Raw genomic sequence first — 18,739 nt, 5'->3', positions numbered from 1 at the left:
TGGTAATATCAAATAATGTCAAAGGGAACTTTTTCGTAGTTTGCTCAAATTCAGACCAAATAGAAAAAAAGCACTCATATTAAGAAACAATATCCCTAACTTATTATTCATTAATTCATCCATTCATTCATTTTCTTGACCGCTGTGTCCCTTCCGGGGTCGCGGCCCTAACTTATTATTATGAGTGTATTTCAAAAAATGATAGCACTCAAAGTTATGTAGTGAAAGCCAGTTTGAATTGTAGAGGATGAACCTTTTGATTTTAGAATCTCAAAATAGTAAAGTGTTCAAACAATGTCCATTCATCTGAATCAGACTGAGATGGAAGCAACAATACTTATGTTGGCCACAAGAGGACGCCAAAGACTGACAATGAAAACGTTTAACAAACAGAAGCCCGAGAAGAAAGTGCAGATAATTTAATCAAACTTCATAAGAAATAATGTGTAACGGCCACAAATGCTGTCTGCATTCACTGAACATATTATGTTATCCACAGTTTACTGTATGCTTATGTTTACTAAATGAGTTTAAATTGTCAGATTTGTTACATTGTTATATAAAATGTACACAGTTCTTTGAGTTAAAATATGGAATAGAATAGAATAGAATAGAATAGAATAGAATAGAATAGAATAGAATAGAATAGAATAGAACAGAATAGAATAGAATAGCATAGAATATAATAGAATAGAATAGAATAGAATAGAATAGAATAGAATAGAATAGAATAGAATAGAATAGAATAGAATAGAATAGAAATTTCCTATATTCATGTTAATATAATATAACTGTCATTATTATATTTCCATGTGTGAATTTTTGGCATTTTCACAAACACATCATTGATTGTTTGTAGTGTGAGACTGTTCTCTGTCTGGGCTAGTAGAGGCTAGTAGATCGGCAAGGTATTACACATAGAAAGACTTTTCCGACGTTCTGCCCTGGTGGCAAAAGAATTAGGTTTATTAGAGAAGATAGAAAAACAGTGAAGGACAGTGAGGAGATCTTCACTCAGATGATCCGTCTCATCCAGAAAAGAAGCTGTGATGTGAAGCAGCAGATCAGATCCCAGCAGCAAACTGAAGTGAGTCGAGTCAAAGATCTTCAGGAGGAGCTGGAGCAGGAGATCACTGAGCTGAAGAGGAGAGACGCTGAGCTGAAGCAGCTCTCACTCACAGAGGATCACAACCAGTTTCTGCTCAACTACCCGTCACTGCCACCACTCAGTGAGTCCTCACACTCATCCAGCATCAATGTCCGTCCTCTGAGATACTTTGAGGATGTGACCGCAGCTGTGTCAGAGCTCAGAGACAAACTGCAGGACATTCTGAGAGAGGAGTGGACAAACATCTCACGGACACTCACTCATGTGGATGTTTTACTGCCAGAACCAGAACCAAAGAGAAGAGCGGACTTCTTCAAGTCCAGATCACATTCACTCAGCTGCTCCATGCTGGACTGCAGTTAGATTTTACTTGAGACACTGCAGAGTTGGTTTTCTTAACACGCTACACAAAAAACAAGTATTTCAGTGAACTTATTCTGTCTATATTTTTTCAGACAAACGTTTTTGTTTTGTTTTTTCAATAAGGAGAGAACTCGTGGAATTGAAGATTTAATAGAGAGGTTCAATGAGTTTCTTTATCTTTGGCGGTTGGGCTCTGGGCTGGAATAATCTTGCTTATGATGAAGACCTTGAGCCAATCCCCAGCACGAGCAGACCGCATTAGGAAGAAGAGACGAGTGAAAGCTGGAGGAAAGCAGAGCCCAGTCGTTGATGGTGGTTATTCAGGACACCCCGATTGAAGAGCCAGGAGGAGAATGGGGTGGAGGTGGGCTGGCACAATGTCTGGAATGTGGAAGAAAACAAAACTTTACTGTATTTAAAGGCAGCGATCTGATTGTGATTGGTTGTTAAAAAAATAAAAAAAAGTGAGTACTTCAGCTATTGGTTCCCAGTGTATACCAATTATGACGTGAAGAGTGACGATGCAACACCTGTGAGCTTTAGAAGAAGTAATCTTCCTTATTGAAATTACGCTGAAGCTTCACTTTAATTTTCACCAGCATATTTAACTCACTTTAATCATTCAAAAGTAAGTATGTATCTCAGCTGCTGGTATTAGTAAACATACAAGGATTTCTATATTCAAATGTGAGCCCTAATGTTCTCTCATGATTCGGGTAACTGGACTTTAAAGATGTATAAAGAACACAGTTTGTTGTTTATCCAAATAACACATAATTCTCTATTATCAGCAAGAACGAGAGCTCATCGAACAAGCAAGGAAATACCAATGACATATATTATTTTGATTATACTGTCAATGGGTAATACCCATTAACTATATAACTAATTATACTGCCAATGGGTAATACCTTGAAGATCAACCTGTAAAGTCCACAGTTTCCCTAAAGAACCGGATGATGTGATAAAATGACCCGAGGGACATAAATAGATCACATAAAGAGAATTAAAATGAATGTCCACATCTATTTTTTAATCTTGGGTAACACTGTAAGTGTAGTCGACTGCAACAATTCAAGTTAAGACTTTCAGGAACTCTGTATCTTTTGTTCTTTGTATTTTCTAATACATTTTACAGTCTTGCAGGTTTGAGTTGGAGCTCCTGTTATGTAAATGTTAGCATGCAAAAGCCAGGCCTGGCTGTAATGTGTCTGTCATGAGTCTTTGTGAGGCGTTCTTTTGTCCTCACCCAGCAGGTTTGCATGTTAAAATCATGCAGTTAGCAGGAATGTGAGTCTAACAGGAAACTGGAACTGAGGGTATTACTTCACAAAAAGAAGTAAACATGTTTTCTCTTTAGTTGAAGCACTAATTCACCAGCCTTCCAGAAAAGACCCTACAGTTTTTAATGAGGTTCTGTAGGTGGATGTTCAAATGTTCAGACAGTCTTGTTTGTCTTTGGGCCTTGGTAAGGATTTATTCTCTCTATTATTACTGAAAGCACATTACTCAGAATCAGGTTGACACAAGAGAAGAGATCAGGATGACAAAATGGAAAACCTTGAAATCAACTATCTTTCTACAGAGCCTGTTATCCCTGCCTCCATGGCAACATTGGAGGATGTTTTCATGTAGCCAGAAAATAAAAAACTATTAAGAACATTTTTTTACTTGAACACTACAATGAACCAACTTAATTTGTCTTGGTTTTCATCAAGACCGCAGCGTCATCTCGTAATGTACATTAATCAGCTTAATTTAAAATCTAACAATTTAATCTCAACCGTTACATCACAAAATACTTTATTCAAAGTGCAAAAAAATTTAAAAATGCATAAAAAACTAAAACACAATCAATAAAATAGATAGGAGATTTAATATACTGAAATTGTGCTGCCTACTTTTCATTAAAATCTTTATGTTTAGCTTATTTCTGCCTAAAATATAAGGAAACAAAACACAAAAATGAGTGTTATTTATTTCACAATCTTTTCCTACAAGTGAAATGTCTGAGAAGGCTGCACGGTGGTGCAGTGGTTAATCTTCCTGGTTCAAACCCTGGCTGGGTTCATGTGTGGGTGTTCTGGTTTTTCGTCCACAGGCCAAAAAAATGCTGTATTTGTTGATTGGTGACTGTAAATTGCCCCTGGGGTTGCATTTGAGTGTTTGATCCTGCAGAGGACTGGTGAGCTGTTCAGGGTGTGTGCTGGGTTAGCCCCATGACCCTATAAGGACATTGTGGGTTCTGATCTGGAAATGACTGATGTTAAAGACAGAAGCATAAATTATTTATTTTAAGTTGAAAGGTCAGATTAGACTTCCTTACAGGTTTTATGGAATGTAAAATAATCTTGATTGCTGTTTTATATTAATACCACAAATGTCATTAGAATAATGTTGTTAAAATACTTTAGCCAAAAATATTTTTGCTTTTTTTAGTCTGGAAAAAACAGATTATCATAGTCTGACTCTCACTTTTCATGAAAATCTTAATGTGTAGATTTGGTCTAAATGAGGAAAAAAGACGCTCTGGTTTGACCGAGTCCCCCTTCTAAAAACATGCAGCCAAAACTTCCACAAGAACCACCTGGCCCTTAATTATAATGGAGACAAAAGGACGCACTTAAAAGATGCATGGTACAGAAACCCCCGAAGATGTGGTGTTGATGGGTCCTCGCCTCCCGGCCTTTCAGAAACTTACCACGTCAGTGTGAAAGTAGTGGGATTTAAAAGTCAAAGGTTTGATTGTTCTTTGGGCTGCATTGATGTAAACATGTCCAAATGTCACTAACTGAACTTAAAGCTACGGGTTTAATCTGCTTCAAAGGTTTAAATACATTGACTTTGGCTTATAAATAACTTATAGAGTGTGAGGCCGAATGCTCATCCTTATGCGGTAATAATCTGATCACCATAATCAAGCCGTGCAATTTATTTTATTTACTTTTTTATCCTAAAAAACCCTGATTACTCCCTTCAATTTAAAATGTATTTAAAAATTGATTATCTATGGTTGTGTTTGTTTATCTTTGATTTCCTAATATCTGGATTACAACTTTTAACTTAAAAAAAAAAAAAAAATCACCTGTCGATTGAAAATTCTATTAGGTTTGACCTGCTCATTTATCCAGAATATTGAATACTGAATATTTTCCTAAATTCTGATCTAGCAATAGTATTTTACATGTATACATGTAGGAAGTTTTTTTCTTAAAGTGTAACCAAGTACCCCGCGACCCCGAAAGGGATGAAGCGGTCAAGAAGATGGATGGATGGATGGATGGATGTAACCAAGTAGGTGTGTAAAATGAAGTGTGAAATTTTAATTCTTGAAGGTTCTAGGAAGCATTCAAGCATCTTAATAAGAAAATGACAGAATATCATTGATTTATTTATATCACAAAGATCGTGTCTTTCAGTGACAAAAAACTGCAAAATCTCAAACAAATTCAAACATTATTAAAATTCCCAAGTTTCAGGTTCACCTAAGCTGAAATTCACTGACTGCTTTGTCAGGCAAAAAAAAGTTTTGAAACAAAAATAAAAATATCTGCAACTTAGAAAACGAAACATGTGGAATCGAAAAACAAGTATTGAACATCTCTGTGTTTTAGATCAAAAATCCATCATTTATGCTGGAATTCAGCACTGTCCCCAATGAGGCTCAACCACAGTCCAGCATGGAGCGGCTGAGTGAATGTGGTCTGGACTCTGTGGAGGAGAGTCATGCTTTCAGAGACGCTGTAGAAGGACAGAACTCCTGCTCTGTGATCCAGGTACACTCCTATTTTGGAGGAAACAGGAGCTGAGATGGTGACTTTTTCACAGTTGTGATAAAAAATGCAATTGTTTCCATAGATGTGAAGTGCCCAGGATTTGTCATTCCAACCAAATCTGCACGCTTTTCCACTCCCATCCCTCCTGATGCTCTTGTATGCAACTGCAACATAAAGTCCTTCTCCTTTCCACGCCACCTCCCAATAACAGCGTCCAGTCAGACTCTCCTTGCTCAGGACCTGCCACCAGAAAGTGAATCTGTCTGCATGTTCTGCATATGGAAGAGGTCGTGCAACGCCTGTGACCTTTGCCTGCTTTAACATCATCAACCGTTGATGCGTCGTGTCTGCATCCAGTGTGATCTTGCGGAAGTATTTTAGGAAGTTAGCTCTGATCTTTGGTTCTGATTGTGAGACATCCACATGAGTGACCTTCATGGAGATGTTTGTCAACTCCTCCTTCAGAATGTCCAGCAGTTTCTTTTGGAGCTTTAACACAGCTGGTGTCGCATCCATGGGGTTTCCCAGAAGAGAGACGCTGGAGGACTTACTGAGTGGTGGCAGTGAGGGGTAGCTGAGCAGAAACTGGTTGTGATCCTCTGTGAGTGAGAGCTGCTTCAGCTCAGCATCTCTCCTCTTCAGCTCAGTGATCTCCTGCTCCAGCTCCTCCTGAAGATCTTTGACTCGACTCACTTCAGTTTGCTGCTGGGACTGGATCTTGTTCTTCACTTCACCTCTTCTTTTCTGGATGAGTTGGATAATTTCAGTGAAGATCTCATCACTATCGTCCACTGTCTGATCAGCAGTCTCATTGATGGCCTCCTCTTGCTGTTGAAGCAGCTTCACCTCTTTCTCCCTTTCCTGGATTCTCTGCTGGATTTGCTGTTGACTCTCCTCCAGCTTTCTCTGCCTCTCAGTTCTTTCTGCTGCAGCTGAGACTGTGTCATGGTCTCTATGTTCCTCCACAGAGCAGAGATAACAGATACACTTCTGATCTGTACGACAGAACATCTTCATCACCTCGTCATGAGTGGAGCAGATGTTCTCCTGCAGGTTCTTGAAGGGTTCCACCAGCTTGTGTTTCTTGAATGCAGCAACATCAAAATGAGGCTGGATGTGTTCGTCGCAATAAGAAGCCAGGCAGGTGAGACAGGACTTCACAGCTTGTAGCTTTCTCCCAGTGCAGACATCGCAGGCCACATCTTCAGGTCCAGCATAGCGATGTGCAGCAGCAGCAGCAGCAGCAGGAGGAGGACCGAGTCGAGTTTTCTGCAGCTCCTCCGTCAGCGCCGCTAGCATGGTGTTCTTGACCAGAGCGGGCTCCGACGTGAAGGCCTCCCGACATTGAGGGCAGCTGCGGGACTCATTTGCTTTTCCTTCCCAAAAGCCCTTTATACACACCATGCAGTAGCTGTGTCCGCAAGGAATGGTCACCGGATTGTCCAACAGATCGAGACAGATGGAACAGGAGAAAGCCGCTCCGTCCAGATTCACTCTTTTCGGCTCCATCCCGCCTCTCTGTAGCGATTGCTTTGAACTCCGCTTTACAGGTCCCAAAGACATTTGAAATTTGACCGGCCAATCGCTTTGCAGATGCTTGGGTCAGCCAATCACCTTCTTTTGAGGTCCTCGGTTCATCCAATCACTGCCCTCAAATTCCACGCATGCGCTTCCATGATTTTTCCGTCTCCAGGAACTACGGTGGCTTAGAAAACCAAAATACTTCAAAAGTTTTATTTTCTTCTCTTTTTTTTTTACTTTATGGAGTTATATTTGTCAAATTATTAAAGAATTTCTCTGGTATTTTCTTTCGTGTTGTCTCAAACCACAGTAAGGTTGAAGCTTTGGTGTTTAGGCAGATCACAGCTTCAGAAAATGTAGGGAAACTTCATTAAAAAAATGTTAAACCACATTGTTCTCAGAAGTTGTACACTGCATTGTTTTGTAATTTAACAAATTTATAATAAAAAAATCATTAACTAATATTTCTTTCACTTCTGTAATTTGATTACGTTTTTTGTTACCAAGCTTTTCAAAATGGACAGAAACAATCTTGTTGACAGCACTCAATGCAAAGCTAGTTTTGACAAAAACCAGAAGAATTGATCACATTGCTCCAGTTCTCATCTCAATTTCACTGTACAATTTACTGAAGGAACTGATTGAATTGCTGTTGGTAAGAATGGATATCTAGTTTGCTTGCACAGAGGTCTGCAATGAGGTTATAGAGCCACCGCTCCTTTATCATTACATTGTGGCTCTTTGGCTTTAAAGAACAGTGCTAATATATTTGGTTCTTTGTAACATTTGTAACATGTCAGATAACCGAACAAAATTATTAGGATAAGTTTAATTCACACGTCTTCTGGTGCACAGTAGTGTCTATAGTTGCTGTTCAGAGACAAGTTCTTTAAGAATAAAATTGCAGTTTCAACATGTATTGATTAAAAAAAAAGAATTCTGCACCAAAGTGGTTCAGTTTTGATAACAAAAGACAAAAAATAAATGCTTTTTTTAAAACTTTGCTTTTTTTCATTTTTATTCAAATACATCTACAGCAGGAGAATCTTATTTGACACAATGTGGATTTTATTTTGAAAGGAACTTGTAAATGTAAAACAAGTTAAATTTGTTATCAATATAAAAGCATAATACACTCATTATTCAATAATTGTAAATGTTTAAAAGCTACATTTTATAAATGGATGGTTTAATGGTCACAAAATCATAAATATTCTTTTCTAAATGTTTAAGTGGGACTTAGTTGGTCTCTCTGGGTTTTCGTCAATAAGTCTGTGGACCAAATGAGTCTTTTAGCATTAAAGGTTGCAGTTTTAAAATCGCTGCATTGGCTCCCTGTGCGTTTCAGGATTGATTTTAAAGTTCTCCTAATGGTTTATAAATGTTTTTATGGTCTTGGGCCTTCTTATCTCAATGATCTTCTTTTAAAGTATGAACCCTCGCGGACCTCGAGGTCCTCCGGCACCGGCCTGTTGGTTGTTCCTAAGGTGAGGACCAAAACACATGGTGAAGCTTCGTTCTCTCATTATGGTCCTCGCCTCTGGAACAGCCTGCCGGAGAGTCTCAGGGCCGCAGAGACCATAGAGGTTTTTAAGAAGAGGCTCAAGACTCACCTTTTAGTTGACCTTATCTGCCTATTTATTAAATTAGTTTTTATTCATTTATTTTATTTATTCATTCATTTATCTTTCTTCTTTATGAATTTTATTTAATATTTTATGTATTTAATCTCGATTTCAATGTTATTTATTTATTTTACAAATATTTTATGTATTTCGTTTTATTATATTACTGTCATTTTACCCCCAGTGTTTCCTGTGGGTTCTATCATATCAGGGCTTGTCTGCTTGGTCTGGGTCGTTGCTGTGGCTCTCGCCCTTGCTGGGGCGGCTGGAGTCCTGCACTGCAGCCTCACCGCTGTGGAGTGGACTCCGTTGCTGTCCCGGTCTGGGTGGGCGCCGTGGTGATGTTCCTTTGACCGAGCTGGCTCCTGGTATGATAGAATCCTCAATACTGTTTCCTCACAGCAGAGCCAAGCCTTAAGTTTATTTTGTAAGATTTTTTTTTTTTTTTAGTATTCATTGTGTGTGGGGTCATGGGTGTATGTGTTATGGGAAGGGTGTGTGTGTGTGCAGGGTGGGTTGGGCTTTTATTGTGTATGTTTTGTTTTTAAATGTGAAGCGCTTTGGGTTACTCTTGAGTATGAAAGGCGCTTTTATAAATAAAGTTTGATTTGATTTGATTTGGTGTACAAAACCAACAGGGCTCTGGAATTAAAATCTTGTTGAAGTTAAAACAATACTCTCCCATAGCCAAAATCAGTACACTTTATACCACGAACATGTAGTGTAGAAAATATACCATCAGAGTACTTATTCAGACTAAATTGGTACATGTTTAGCTTACTTTATAGTATGCCATATAAAAAAGTAAACTTTCACAAGAAAAAGTAGTTTTATTTGCCATTTTATTCAAAATCTAGTTAGTTTCTTTCTTGTTATTTTAATTAGGCAACATATTTACTGTTACATTTCTATTTTCAAGTATTTGAAATCTTTTTTATATTGTATTTATCTATGGATGTGAAAATGTTTGTCTTCAAAGGGTATTGTAGACTAATACAATATGTATGAGGATTTTTTATGTTTCATTCATCCTCTAAAAAAACACTGAGAAATTTTAACTTTAAGATTAATTTTTCAGGCTGATTCTGCCTTTTTTGTTATTCAACAATATATGTTTATGGCTAATTTATGCTTTCTCACTGAAGGATTTATTTTGTGTTGTAATTTCAAAATAAAGTTTAGAATAGTTCATTTTTTCTAACTGGGACATTTTCTCATTAAATTCAACCAAGTAAGATAATAGTTGAGCAAATAGCTTTCAAAACTTCACATTTAGTCAGAAATACCTGACAAAAAAGCTTGTCTATCAAAACAATTTTCACAGTATTCAGTCAAGTCCATACACTTTTTACCTGAAACTTTTATTATGTAAAATACAAGTAAAAAACACTTGAGAAGAACATCACACGATCCCACACACAGCAAATGTACATTTAAACAACAATACCCGATTAACATGAATATAGGGTTGATACCTGCTTTTGTGAGAAGAGGTGTAATCTCCAGACACTTTTGTTATCCATCAATGCTCAAACAGAGACAGAAAAGAAGATCATGCATTGTCCTACAGATCATGTATATCACAACATGGTAATGCTCCATGTTGTAGAAGAATCAAACAAACAACAAACCTTTTACAATGAGGTTATTTTATTCTACACTTTCTGACTAAACTACATTTTACACATTTTACATGTGCATTTATTTTGTGCTAAGGCAAAGACATTTCCCTTTAAAACTAAAATAAGTAAATATCTGCTTTCTGATGTTTATGATGTTCAATCCAGTATTCTGCTTATGTTTGTTTTCAGACAAACTAGAATGACTGCCATATTTTTTTACTGGCATTTAAACACGTATAAAAAATATGTGAGTCTGACTGTAAAATGAATACATGCAACAGAAAAAATGATTCTACAGCACTTTAATAGTAAATTAGATTAGCCCTTTGGGTGTGTTCTTTTCTATTAACTTGCATAAGTGTAAATGTGTATGGCCAGGATCTGAAACCTTTAAACCAGTAAGGGGCCCATTATAGCCTGTTTCTTACTGATCAAATTTATAGGAGCTGCAAAGTCTTGTTTTACCCTTTAAGAAAATCTGATACTACTTTTCATTAATTCCCCTTTTGTTGTAAATATAAATGATATCTATTTATGGCATGAATAATAAACAGAAATACATAGGGAAGCCGGATTCCACCACTAGAGCTCCCCTCCTGGTTCACCTGCTCCCCCTCGGCTCTGTCTGTGTTTACCTCTTTCCCCAGCTCTGCTGTCCGGTAACTAGCTGGGACGCTAATCCCCGTCCGACGCTTCGGCTCCGATAATTACTAATGTAAGCTACCTGGTGTCGGTTCTTTTGCGGATTTTCTGCAGCGCCGTGTGCTAGTGCCGCCAAGGCGGAGGTGAGTTTGGTTTATTCCCGTGAAAAATGGCTCAGGCTCAATGACAACACTGCGGGTGCTAGCGCCGTTAGCCTAGCCGCAGCTCCTGCTCCAATCTCGTGATGGATGATAGTGAGCATGGCGCCTTCCAAAACAGACACGTCTAGATATATGTGAATACTTCCTGTTTTACTCGATACGTTAGACAGATTTAAATACTGTTTGTGTTGGTCATTTGCCTCCTTAAGTGCGAATTTGTCTACGTTTAGTGACACACAAGCTAGCTTCAGGCTAGCTCTTCTACGTAACTGTTTATTAGCTAAATAAAAATAACGGTAACAACTAGACACATTTTGTGTAAATATTTTAGTAATATGGGCGCGCAAATTGATTAAAGTCATACATCATTAGATTTTAAACCACTATGTTGCATTTTTGCTTGGACGTTAGCGCTCTGGCTAATAGCAACACTAAGCTACCAGAATGGCAGTCCTGTGGCCTCCTCTGCTACCTCTTTGTTGTGAAAGATTTAACTTATACTTCATCTTATATTTAACCGAAGTTCTGGTGGTAAGTTTTATTCTAAATATATCAACCCTAGTTTATTTATTTTGTGTGCGTCGCTTGGCGTTACTTTCTGTGCCAGTCCTTAAGGGGGGAAAGTTGAAAATGACTGGAGCTTAATCGTTCAAACCCGAGTGGTTGTCAGAGTTCACGTCGCTGCTTTCCTTTGATCAGAGTGGAAAGGTCAGGTCATTGTAATGTAGGAAAATGTTGTTTCTTTGTCCAACATGGAAGAGACAAACCTCCGGTTGGTCGTGGCGGCGTCTCCCGCCTTGCAGACTGGTGTTGTCCACCTGTCATCACGTGTGGGCTTATTGAGGACACAGTGAATTTAGCATTGTGTACATTATATTCCAACATTTGTGATAGTGGACAGCGTATATACATCTTGCTATGGACTGACTTGTTACCTGATTTCATAACTTTAAAATCAGGTAACACTTTCATCTTTTTTAATTGTAATTTTTGCAGGTTACCCCCTTTGCCAGTATATTTAAATGTCTGATTTCTATGCTTCTGTGTTTCATTCCCATAATTTAGATCTCCACATTTATCCTGGAAGTATTTTTTTTTAATTGTAAATAACATTTTATCACAATTTCTAACACAGTTTATAGATACCGTAAAGGGAATGTTATTTATTTTGAGTACAGGAAAATCATCCTAGAATCTATCTTTTTTTTCTGCATTGACAGTTTTTTTTTTGCATGTTATGTTGTTAAGCACAAGGACTCATTTGCGCTCTGCACAATGCAGTTGCTGTTTAAACAGATGCTTAAACACAGATGAAGTATTCCTTTTGTCTTAAAGATTGTTTTAATGACAAATTTCACTGCATATTGACTGGATGTTGAATTGTGTTTATTAAAAAAAATTCACACCATTGTTGATAGTCTTACTTGCTTTATTCTGTCTAAGATTTATATTTTATCGTAACATGTTTTAAAGTTATTCAGATGTTATTTTAGCTTCCATTTTACCAGTAAAAGTTAAGTCTTATGCGTCATTTTAGCCTTGGATATTGAAGCATGACCAAAAAAGTCTATATTTGAGGAGATAACAATGAAATCAAACTTAATTCTATACTAAGTGAGAATTTTAGTTTAGCATTTTTTTGTCTTAATAAGAAGTAGGTTTTCTATTCCTCCTAGCATCCAGTTTCTTATATCATGCCAACTTAAAAAGTATCAATACAGAAATTCTCCTCTCCCACAATAAACACTAGCGTGTAATACCCACGCTTGACATCTGGCACAGCTTCATGTTCCACAAAATATTCAGTATCCCTCTGAATATTGAGTCCCAGAAGTATTTTTTGTGGTTAGCTTTTGCCTGTTTTTTATGGAAGTGACATCTCAAGTTTCACAGATGGTTTGGAGGAGGACTGCATCAGATTGGATTAGAATTTCTTAGCTATTTGTGGTAGACAAGACATGGGCATCATAGCAGAGTCAGATGGGTATTATTCAAAGCTTTCAGAGGATCTTCAACATTTTTTTTTCATCAGATTCCTTCTTTGATGTCCACATGGTTAGGAGGTATGCTGGTAAATATATTAGTTCAAGACAAAGACTGTTAAAAGAAGTGTTTACAAAATGTTTCCCTTTAAAAGTAGATGGTTCAGAATTACTTTTTTTGCAAGCAATGACAAAAAGATAAATATGTTTGGAGATTTATATTTTTTAAATTTGATTAAAACAATCTGGAGAATAATTTAAGAGCCTTACTGTGGATGATAGAATAATCTATGAATATTGTTAATGCGCAGTAAAATAAAAAATCTTGCACCTGATTCCTAAATATTTCTCTGATTTTTGTAACTAGGTTTTAGGCTTAGATTTTATTGCTTCAACTTAAAAAATGTTCAAAACCTTTAAAATTTAAATGGGACCCCAGTAAGACATTGCGTTGTGGATACCAAATCTGTTAAATTCCCCAAATTGTATGCCCTGTATGTCTGGGTTTATTTTAACATGCCCTCAAAAGTTTTTAATTTTGATGCTTCTTCCATCTTAATTTAGTTTGTTTCTATGACATTTTCTTTAAGCATGTCAGGCATTCTTGTTTCTTTTAATTCCACCTCCACGATGGTGTTTTAGTTCTATTTGACTGTAGTTTTAAAATCATGTTTACTGGTACTTATTTTTTTCAGCTATTTCTTTTCACTTAAACAATATTACATTTAGTCTGATGTAAAGCCATATCATGCACACTGTATTGGGTTTTATATTATTTAAGTTAACAAGACATTGCACTATCAATATTTCTTATTATGCTTCATAGTGTTTTAGTTTCATCTCCTCAGTTGACTAAAACAGTTGGCGGTCCTTTGATTTTAAAATTTAAGCCTTTATCAAGAATGTGCAAACGGCTAAATGTTAGCAAGAAATATGTCTTCAGCCAGATGTTTGATTACAAATTTACAATCCCAAAAAATGTATAAAAAATATATATTTTTTGTTGATTTTTGTCTTGGGAACATGAAAAAAAGTAGAGACAATACTGCAAACAAAGGAATCAAGACAGTTTCTAATTTGCATTACCTTTTTATTTATCACATCAATTCTGTTGTTTTGCTGGACTGTGGCAATTAATACAAAAATCAAACTGTTAAAAAACTGGCATGATGACATTCATATCTGTGTTGTGAAAATTGCTTTGTTCAATTTACAAAGATTTAAGATTCAATTCAATTCAATTCAATTTTATTTATATAGCCCAATATCACAAATTCAATTTGCCTCATTGGGCTTCATGCCTGTAGTTTTGTTAAAAACTAAACAGACTACATAAACTGGTTATCCCTGCCCTTAGACCCTCCCTCCCGGTAAGGAAAAACTCCTAAAAAAACCTGAGTCAGGAAAAAAGAAGAAACCTTAGGGATTCCCACATGAGGGAGAGATCCCATCCCAGGACGGACAGGCGATACCAGAACGGTTAAAGAAAAGTTATCCAATAGTATTTGTTAGCAATAATGCTGAAGAAACACGAGTGTGATTTCATTTTTTTCTCTTTTGCAGGCAAGATGAATAAAGAAATTATGTCCCGCGTTGTGAAGAAGAGGCAAGCGGATCCTAAAGTGGTTCAGTACGTGTGGGCCGCCATTGAGGTCATTCGAAACCAGAAACAAATCGCAAACATGGACAGAATCTCAAAGTAAGTTTACTGTAGATGTAGAGACAGTCGCTGTATGTTTACATAAATAAATACAGAACAACATCCTTTTTCTGTTGAGTGTTTTGATTTTCTTAAACTTAAACGTTTTCATTGTTGTCGAATAGGGCTGCCACAAACGAATATTTCAATAGTCGACTAATCTCAGATTATTTTTTCGATTAGTCGACTAATCGGTTCGTGCGGCGACTGGATGTAAAACACTCATCTTAACCATCATTATCTTTAAACTTGAGGTCTTTAAGCTATATTCTAACTAAAATAAAGACAATAGTTTATTAATCTTTTAATGAATCTGCAGCTTTTCTCCTTCATTTGTTTCTGGCATTAAAACAAGATTTAAATCAAACGAGGTAATCTGAATCAACTACAGAAAACTTAATAAAAGCCTGCGAGTATTTTTTTAAAGCTTTAATATGTATATTTAATAAAAAATGTGTAAAGTATTTCAGAAGCTGTTAGCAGATATAAACACTCAAAATATTTGCTCACTGAGGCCCATTTATTACAGCAAAACACTAATGACATCTTTGAACTGAAGATATTCATATACATATAAAACCTGAGGATGCCCATAGAAACAAAGAAAATAAATAAAAAGGGGAAATTTATATCTTAAAAAGGGAGAATAGCAGGAGATGTTAGAATGTACATCAGTACTTTCATTCTTTCACTACCTACATCCACTGCACATGCGCAGACCGATACTTCATATTGTTCAGTTTGGGGGAGAACCCATAAATCTGTGTTACTTCTTTAATGTTGTGGTTGTTTTGCTGTTTGTTGTTGTTTTGTGACTTTAAGTTACATTTACTTGTAGCTTAATGCAGATAATGTAATGCTACACTTGTAAACTTAGCTCTGGACTTTTAGGTGAGCTCCTTCACTTCTGGGACTCGCACATCGTTCCATAACTCTGCAGCAGATCCGTACCGACACACAGCCTCTCTGTCTGCGCGGTGAATGTTTCATAATCCGCTCTTCGAACCGGACGACGTGATCGCTGCACGGAATATGAATGAAGTCTTGGACGACGGTTCATTTCCAGTGTAAACTCATTATCAGCGCCGTCCTCGCGGCGTTTGGTTAGAAGAGCGCAGATTATGAAACGTTCACTATCCAGACAGAAGCGCCGTAGACACGGATCTGCTGCAGATCTGATGGATTATCTCCAAACAGCGCAGTAATGACAGCCGCGGCAGAGCTAGCTGTGTTAGCGCCGATGTTAGCTTAGACGAAGCTCTCTGTTCAACGTGATCAAACTTAGTCACAACATGCTTCATCTTCATGCATCGCCATAGTGATCTCATGGAACACAAGTTCTGCCTTAAAGAAATTACATTGGACAATTTTCCTCTTTTTTCTTATGTTTCCCCACATTTTCGAGTTCCGTTGGCGTGTTGTTGTTGATACTCCAGCCTACCCATCAACATCACTGCTAACCGAATTAGCACCACTGTCCATGTGTGAAGGGAACGGCAGACCCGGAATTAGAAAGCGTGCACCGTAGTTTTGAGATCAAAACAAGGAAAAAACTAAGAAAAAACGACTCTTCGACTACCAAAATAGTTGTCGACTATTTTAATTAGGGATGTCCCGATCAGGTTTTTTTGGCCCGATCCGATTCCGAGTCCTTTGATTTTGTGTATCTGCCGATACCGAGTCCCGATCAGATACTTTTATAATACATTTAAAACATGAATAAACTGAAGAAACAGATTAGTGATGTCCCTTATTTATATTTTATTAACCTTCTTTTATCATTAAAAACTTAAATAAAACACTTCTATGAAGTAGCTTTAATAAACAAGTAAAATACAGCAAATATAAACTAGGAAAGAAAATACAATTTTCTTGTTATATAAGTGATAATTAGTCATGTGATAAAGTTTAGTGACTTTAGCTTTAATATCTTTAGAGCTATTGAACATTTTTGACCAAATGTGATTCCTGTCCTCATTTAAAATTCTTAAATTCTTTTATTTATTTAGTTATTTTTAAGATTATGTGCTTCTTTAAGTTCTTAAGACATCACATTTTCGGTTTTATTACCACAGTAGTTAATTTTCTTAACTGTTATTTCTCTGTCAGATAAATAAAACAGGCATATCAAAGGACAGCTCAGGTCCTAAGGAGTTAAATCACGGCGCTAGCATGTAGCAGTTAGCAGCTGCTGTGTAGCCATCTGTCTGCAGCATGAAGAGCTTCACATTAAAAAGAAACAAAATACTGTCTTTTTCTGTTGGAATACCTTTAGAGGTTTTTGTTTGAGTTATGACAAACCAATAGCGACACTCGCTGTCAGTTTAAAGCGTTTTTAAAGGAGTTATTGATCCTGGAAGTTAGCTTTCTAGCTAGCTTTGTTAGCTTTTGTTTTGTTAGCCTTCTGCTTGAGCTGCTGCTGTTTTCTGCTGCGTTTTCTGGTGATGACATTTTGTGATCTCTTCATGACATGCAGACTTGGAGTGGAGTATTTATCCATAATGATAAGATGAAATATAAAGCTCTGATCATGAATAAATGAAATATCCGATCCTGATCGGACAAAGGAGTCCGATTCCGATCGAGTCCCAAATCACATGATCGGCCCCGATTTCCGATCATGTGATCGGATCAGGACATCCCTAATTTTAATAGTCGACGTAGTCGCGACGTATCGAATAATCGTGGCAGCCCTATTGTCAATCAGCATCTGAAGCTGAAACTTCAGCATTCATTATCCATGCCTTGAAAGCTGACGACCTTGCACATTTCTGAGTAAGGAAGTATTCAGTTGAAACTTGAAAGTAGGAGTGGGCGATATGACGATATAAAACTGTCTACGATCTCCAAAGCTGACGATCTGTCATTTTGAGAGATGGTTTTATCACGATCTTCTACAAAAAGCTGCAACAGCGAGAAGGCAAAAGCTTGTTGACTGACACGTGTGCACCGCAGACCACCCCACACCCTACGCGCGCACCTCGCGCTAGCATAATTTAAATCAGATGTCCGTTCTCATCGAATGGAGTTCGTGTCCAATTCATGCAAATCCGTCTTTGTTTTAACAATTCCTTAAGTAACTTCTTCACAGTTATCTTAAAGTCTGTTCACCTGAAGCTCCTGCCGCGTGTGGGAGGAGCTTCCGTCAAAAGTTTTTCTCAACTTTATAATGAAGGACATGGATCAGTAAATATCAGGTTTATTTAATTTTAAGAGCTGACTAAAAGCAGCGGTACACGTTTCCATTTCTGGATTCAAAGAACCTCCCAATGAGCAGCAGCAGCTGTCCCGCACAGGAGAAAGACGCTCCGTAACGGACTCGTCGGTGCCATCAGGGGACGATTGTACGGCAAGCCAATGAGACCAAAAATCACTAGGAAAAGCGAGCACGGGAGTGTCACGTTTGACAGATATTATTATTATTTTAAATATTTAAATGTTCCTATAGTTGGTTTCAATAAAACAATTAATACAAAAAAAATAATAATTTTAACTGTTTTATTCATGATTTAATTTGGACATTAGGGGGGTGGGACGAGAACATTTGTATTTTAAGGGGAACTCTAGATAGATTTGGTATTTTCCACACTATTTTTAAGCATTCTTTTCTCTCAGTTTTTGTAGATTTGGTCTTAGAAACATGTAAATGTAATCAGAACTATATGTTTTAGCAAGTTGTTTGTGTTCAAAGTTTAAATATGTTTTGTTTAACAAATAGGCCTCAATGACCAAATGTTTTGATGATCTAAATATTCTGTGTAAAGTACTTCATATGCTTATTGAATATTTAATTTGAAGCATTTAAAAAATATATTTAGCTTTTATCTTGTTGTTTTTTTTATTTTTACTGATCAGAAAAATGATTCGAACTGTGACCCTAAAGCCGTGACACAATCCGAACCGTGAATTTTGTGATCCGTTACACCCCTACTTTTAATACATTTGAAATTAAAATTTGAATAAATAGAAATATTTGTCAAAGATGTGTTTACTTCTTTAAACTAAAATCATTATAATTCCTTTTTCGTCAATTTGAATTTATTTTAAAGAAATCGTGAAAAAAATGATTGTGAAATAAAATTTAAAACATCGTGATTTTCTTTTTTTGCCATATCGTCCAGCCCTACTTGAAAGTGTTGCAGATCACTACAGCACCATGAGGAAAAGCTGTGGGAAGAAGCAGCTCCCTGCTGAGACCCGCCATCATTTTATTTGGGTTCGTGTGGATGTTGTGGGTTAC

General features: G+C 36.9%; 3 protein-coding genes across 13 annotated transcripts in view; 2 read left to right on the top strand and 1 right to left on the bottom strand.

Moving 5' to 3' along the window:
- Positions 1-372: 372 nt before the first annotated feature.
- Positions 373-1,486, top strand: LOC118599910. The gene is made up of 2 exons (XM_036216259.1): positions 373-408; positions 890-1,486. The coding sequence occupies exons 1-2, from the start codon at positions 373-375 to the stop codon at positions 1,469-1,471; spliced, it is 618 nt and encodes a 205-aa protein (XP_036072152.1). The 3' UTR covers positions 1,472-1,486.
- A 3,343-nt stretch (positions 1,487-4,829) lies between these two features.
- Positions 4,830-18,739, bottom strand: part of LOC112144307 (tripartite motif-containing protein 16-like) — a gene marked incomplete in the record, with an annotated part of 1,074,856 nt that continues 1,060,946 nt past the window's right edge. The window contains 1 exon segment of the mRNA XM_024268792.2: positions 4,830-5,229. Coding sequence (XP_024124560.1) covers positions 5,098-5,229 — 132 coding nt within the window.
- The window catches only part of zmynd11 (zinc finger, MYND-type containing 11), a 50,228-nt gene continuing 42,077 nt past the window's right edge, over positions 10,589-18,739 (top strand). For 4 of the 11 annotated variants that reach the window (XM_024268757.1, XM_024268750.1, XM_024268749.2 and 1 more), the window contains exons 1-2: positions 10,592-10,800; positions 14,364-14,499. In XM_024268757.1, coding sequence (XP_024124525.1) covers positions 14,369-14,499 — 131 coding nt within the window. In that variant the 5' untranslated portion in view covers positions 10,592-10,800; positions 14,364-14,368. Of the gene's footprint in view, positions 10,801-11,127; positions 11,350-14,363; positions 14,500-18,739 lie in introns of those variants that run through there. The other 7 variants (XM_024268755.1, XM_024268752.2, XM_024268746.1 and 4 more) reach the window with 5 other exon arrangements.

The sequence above is a fragment of the Oryzias melastigma genome, linkage group LG17 (genome assembly GCF_002922805.2).
Source record: "Oryzias melastigma strain HK-1 linkage group LG17, ASM292280v2, whole genome shotgun sequence".
Taxonomy (NCBI): domain Eukaryota; kingdom Metazoa; phylum Chordata; class Actinopteri; order Beloniformes; family Adrianichthyidae; genus Oryzias; species Oryzias melastigma.
Note: the sequence above shows the minus strand (reverse complement) of the source record. Positions and strands in the feature narration are given on the sequence as shown.